Genomic DNA, 5,791 nt, shown 5'->3' with positions numbered 1-5,791 from the left:
CAATTACTCAGGCTCCAGAAAATAGAGAACTAGAGTGCACGAATGATTGGAATTTTTGTAATTAAATTTGAATTAGTGCAAACACGTTTTCTGTATACTCTTGTATTTCTGTAATGGTAAAACTTCAAGTCTAAAAATAGTATGCATATATTCTCATGAGTGCTATGCTCCATCTAAGCACACAGTATTGATATGAGATAGGAAATAGCTTTATTCACAGATAGTCAAAGGAGAGTTAACAGTGCATACTGTTTATTAGCTGGTAACGGAGTTCATATACTGTTAGACTTCTGTGTGGGACAAAAATCACTCTCTGTGGGAGGGCATGAGTATCACCTGAAGGGCAAGGTCATTCATGCACCAAACACAGGGACAAGTCATATCTTGCAGTCTGGAAATACTTACTTAATCCGTTATACTATATTCAATTTACTAAATCACAATGATAGATAAACAATTAGTTTCCAGAATGTGCTGTGGAACAAATATCTACAAAATCTCAGTGGCATACAACAATAAAAATGTGTCTCTCATATATCTGGAGATTGGCTGAGATGACTCTGTTGATCTCAACAGTATTTGCTTATGCATCTGCAGGTCAGCTGGAGATCTGTTGATCCAAGCTGTGCTTGGCTATGAGGCTCTGCGGCTCTGCTTCAAGCTGTAAGTTGATCAGGCAGCTCTGCTCCACATTTCCTCATCTTCCTTGGACCAGTGGGCTAGGGCACATTCTCAGGAGCAGGAGAGTCAGAAGACAAGCCCCACTGCACAAGCAAATTTCAAGCCTCTGCTTGTACGACATCTGTTAATACCCCATTGACCAAAGTGGTGCAGATGGCCATCCCAACAGTCAATGTGTAGGGAAGTATACTCTGGGAAAATGAATAGTTTTGAACAATAATCTGTCACACATAATGCCCTATCTCTACTGAGGATAACAAGACAAGAGTTTGGGAAGTCTCAGGGAACAGAGTCAGAGGCCCTTGGTCCATACCACTTCCTTCCTTACTGTCCAAATAACCCACCTCAGTGTCTGGAAGGACTGAGACACTTGGGCTCTGACCAGAGACCCACTGAGACCTCCACTCTCTGTATATATCTGTGAGGCAAGCCGTGGCACAACATGGGCCTGGAGCTAGAGATGCTTTTTCAGAGCCTTTCAGGTTTCTTTGTTCTTTTCTTAGAACTGGAGAAACTCCTTTTAATTACTATCAAGGAGACAAAAGGGTCACACAAAAAAAAATAGAAGAACAAGTTTGTACGAGTAGACCTTCCTGAAAAAGTGTATATGAGGTCTTCTTTAAAAAAGAACTGACTAAAGGAGTGTTCATTTATGAGAGTTTGCATAAGGAGACAAAAGTAGAAAGATAAGTGAAATCTAGTATCACTTTTAGGATGTACTGGAAGAAGAAATAGTGGCTTTGCCTTATTTTTCTTTAAATACTCAGAGTCTTAAACTGTCATGAGCTGGATTGCAAGGAAGAGCTCACAACTCCAGCAATCAGCTTTCCCTGTGTTATGCTATGAAACAACTCCCAAATCTCAGTGGTTTAGTATAAAAACAACAAAATCATCCTTGCTCATGTTATATGAACGCTGTGGGTCAGCTATGGCTATACTCCAGGCTGTGAGTCAGATTCATATCTCCTCCTTCTATCTTTTCCATCATGGGTCTAGGTTGAAGGAAAAACTGATTGGGGATATGCTCATTCTTGTAGCAGAGGTGTAAAGTGAGAGAGACCGAGCCAAGATGCACAAACACATTTTGAAGTTCCTGATTATTGCGGCACATTTCAAGACCACTCAAGTTCCACTGACCAAAGAAAGTCACATGGCAAGATTTAACATTCCTAGAGTAAGGAAATACTCCTCCCCTCATAGAGGAACAGGAGAGTAAAAATCTGAACAATAACACAGTTTACCACAACTATATAGTGTAACTATTTTCTTTATCTTCAGAAGTCTCAACTTTAAGAAGGAAGGGCGTTAATTAATCTTTCCACAGACCATAGCTCAAAGATGGTATTCAGCTCCTCTATTCATTCATTCAATAAATATTACTAAGGTTTTTTTGGAGATAAAAGGTGTATGCTTGTGAAAAGTTAGTTACATGACAAAAAGCTATATAAAAGGATGTTAGAAGACTTCTTTGCTAAGTGTTTAATAAAGGAATTAGCCATTAGTATGGGTCAGACAGAAATTGACAATAAAACAAATAAGTCTCCTTAGAAGTGGGGCTGTCCAACTGTAGGGTCAATAACATTGGATGGTACTAGGCTAAAAAAAGTGGCAGAGGCTGGAACTCACTTATCAGAAAAGACATGGAGGTAATTTCAGTAATAGATGAGGTGCTGGCCTTTGGGTCACAAAATTTGTGACTCAACTCCTCATTCATGGTCTGAATGAAGAGTTAACCAAAATTTCAGCTTCTTGTGCCAATCTCAGGTGATATTCCTCCTGTCTTTCACCTCAATGACAATAGCACTTTGAAAGGTTCCTTGTTGTCCTTAATCAAGTGATAAGTCTATGAGGATAAGAAGGTCAAACCTCTGCTACCAGACAGACAACATGGACATATCTGGTTTGATCTGACTGGTGGATCTGTGAGGAATGGGACTTCATCTTCCTTGTCATGTTGGAGAATTGCCAAACATGGAGACTCTGCAATTTTCCTACTTGAGATTTTACTTCTCCACCTCAATCCAGCATCCACTCAGTATTGATGGGTAAGGAAAAAAGTGTGCATCTACACCTTCTTTCTCTGAAATAGACTGAGCACATGATCACGAATCTGCTTGGTCTTGACACCATAGATGAGAGGATTGACCATGGGTGGGAAAAGAAGATAGAAGATAGCAAGGAGAATGTGTACATGAGGGGCAGCCCGGCGAGCCACACGGTGCATGACTGAGGAGATGACCACAGGTGTGTAGGTAGACAAGATGGCACCTATGTGAGACACACATGTTCCAAATGCCTTGTAGCGGGCCTCCTGAGAGGCAAGCTGTAGAACTGCTCGAAGGATGAAGATATAAGACAGGATAACAAAAAGCAAGTCCAACACCACTATAAACATGGCCACAGCAATGCCATAGATATTGTTGAAGCGAGTGTCCCCACAAGCCAGCCTTACCACTGCCGTGTGCTCACAATAGCAGTGGGCAATCACGGGGCCCCGGCAGTAGTGGAAGCATCTGAGCAGAAAGGGGAGTGGAGTCATTAGTGTCACAGCCCGAGTCACAGTAACCATGCCAATTTTGATGATAAGGGGCCTAGTTAGGATCGTGGTGTAGTGCAGTGGCTTGCAGATGGCCACGTAGCGGTCAAAGGCCATGGCCAGCAGCACTGCTGACTCCATGATAGAGAAGGAATGGAGAAAGAACATCTGGACCAGACAGGCATAGAAGTTGATCTCGCAATCTCTGAACCAAAAAATAGCCAGCATTTTGGGAAGTGTTGTAGAAGAGAGGACTAGATCAATGGCTGCCAACATGGCCAAAAAGAGGTACATGGGCTCATGGAGGGCTGCATCAGCCCGGATAATGAAGAGAAGGGTGCAGTTGCCTAGCAGGGCCAGAGTATAGGCAAAGCAGAAGGGAATGGAGATCCAGACATGTAGGTGCTCCAAACCTGGAATTCCTACCAACAAGAAGGCGGCTGGATGGATTGCGGTGATATTGGAGGCTGACATGGCTCCTGGAAATTCTCGTCCTCTTGTCTACTTCCACACGACCCTTCCAGAGAGTATCAAATGTCTGCAGAATTACAGTGCTCAAGTTCAAGCTCTGATCATTCACATGAAAATATTATCCATTGATCTCATTTCTAGACCTTAAAAGAAATTAGAAAATAATCCTATAAAGAGAACGGATTATTGGTTCCCAGTGGAGAAGGGGTTGGGGGGTTGGTAAAAGAGGTAAAGGGGCACATATATATGGTGACAGATAAACATTAGACTATTGGTGGTGAGAACAACTCAGTCTATACAGAAACTGAAATAATGTACACCTGAAATTACACGTTATAAACCATTATGACCTCAAGAAAATAATTGAAAGAAAATAATCCTAATATGCATTGTGAAACATTATACATAGTTTCTACCCTCAAGGTACTTATAAAACCATTTGGTAATCAGGACATTAAATAGCAAAAGAGCTAGCATCCTACAACAAGATTCATAAAGTAATTGAGGGGAGGAACAGCTTTCTGTGGTCTTTGTGTGGCCAAGAACAGATTTATAAAGGATGTAGAGCCCTGCTTAATTCAAATCTTACCCAAAAACATTTACTGTCTTCCTATTGCCTCCCAACTCAAACTGTACTCCCAATTATGAAAGAGGAGTCTCTGTCCTGAAAAGTTAAGCTAGGCTGTATGTATAAAAAGTAACCAAGCCTAGCACCTTCTAATTCTTCTTCCCTCCAAGTTCTGTAGATTTTCGCTAACAGGGGTTCCACAGGCCCTTATTTGACACTCAGAAATCTTGCCATAAAGACCCACATCCAGCTAACTTGAGAACCTGAGAAGTCCTATTGTTCTCTTTTAGTTTGACTTCCATCTCTACACACTTCTACCTTCACTTACTTTCTTTTCTAGCATTCATGACATTCAGAAGAAAAGATGCTCCATTCCCACCTTTTTGCAAGACTGACCTCTGAACTTCACACCATTCTTTTTCCTTCTGGGATCCTTTACCTTTCTACCTCATTTTTTCCCCTTTCATCATTTCCTTTGAAAATGCTTAATCATTTGTTTCCCAAAATTTTGACCTGTGCTTCCTTCTCTTTTTTCAGTTCCTACCTAAAAAGTTTGTTCTGAGGATTGACAAAATTTCTTTTAAACATTTAGCACAATGGATGAAAGGATAAAGAAAATGTGGTATGTATACTCAATAGAATATTATTAAGCCATAAAAAAGAAGGAAATCCTGCCATTTGTGACAACATGGATGGACCTTGAGGGCATTATGCTAGTAAAATAAGTCAGACAGAGAGAAAATAATACATGGACTCACTTATATGTGGAATCTAAAAAAAACTGAACTCATAGAAACAGATTGGAGGTTGCCAGAGTTTGGGGTGGGGGAAATGGGTGAAGCCAGGCCATGAGTACAAACTTCCAGTTATAAGATAAATAAGTCCTGGGGATGTAACGTATAGCTGGGTGATTATAGTTAACAATACTATATTGTATTTTTTCCCAGTAATTTTATTCAGATCATAATGGTTTACAGCATTGTATAATTTTGGGTGTATGTTATTGTTTATCAATTTCTGAATAGACTTCATTGTGCTTACCACCTGCAGTTTAATTTTTGTCTTTCACCCTACATCTGTGCCCCCTTACCCCTTTTGTCCACCTCCCAACCCCCTTCCCCTCTGGTAACCACTAGTCTGTTCTCTTTATTCATGTATTTGTTATCTTCCACATATGAGTGAAATCATGCAGTATTTGTCTTTCTCTGTCTGGCTTATTTCACCTAACATAATACTCTCAAGGTCCGTCCACGTTGTTGCAAATGGGATGATTTTATCTTGTTTATGGCTGAGTAGTATTCCATTGTTTATATATACCATGTCTTCTTTATCCATTCATCCATAGAAGGGCATTTGGCTTACTTTCAGATCTTGGCTATTGTGAATAATGCTTCAATGAACATAGGGGGTGTTGTAAGTCTCTTTGGATCATTGTAAATTGCATAAAAGTCACTGAAAGAGTAGATCTTAAGATTCTCATCTCCAGAAAAAAAAAAATTGTAACTGTGTGAGGTGACGAGTGTTAATCTTGTTGT

The 5,791-nt window shown here is 40.4% G+C and overlaps 1 protein-coding gene across 1 annotated transcript; it reads right to left on the bottom strand.

Moving 5' to 3' along the window:
* Positions 1-2,746: 2,746 nt before the first annotated feature.
* On the bottom strand, positions 2,747-3,691 carry OR52K1 (olfactory receptor family 52 subfamily K member 1). The gene is given in 1 exon segment (NM_001390883.1): positions 2,747-3,691. A coding segment is annotated over 1 exon segment (945 nt).
* Between the last annotated feature and the right edge of the window lie 2,100 nt (positions 3,692-5,791).

Source organism: Equus caballus, chromosome 7, assembly GCF_041296265.1.
Source record: "Equus caballus isolate H_3958 breed thoroughbred chromosome 7, TB-T2T, whole genome shotgun sequence".
Lineage (NCBI taxonomy): Eukaryota > Metazoa > Chordata > Mammalia > Perissodactyla > Equidae > Equus > Equus caballus.
Note: the sequence above shows the minus strand (reverse complement) of the source record. Positions and strands in the feature narration are given on the sequence as shown.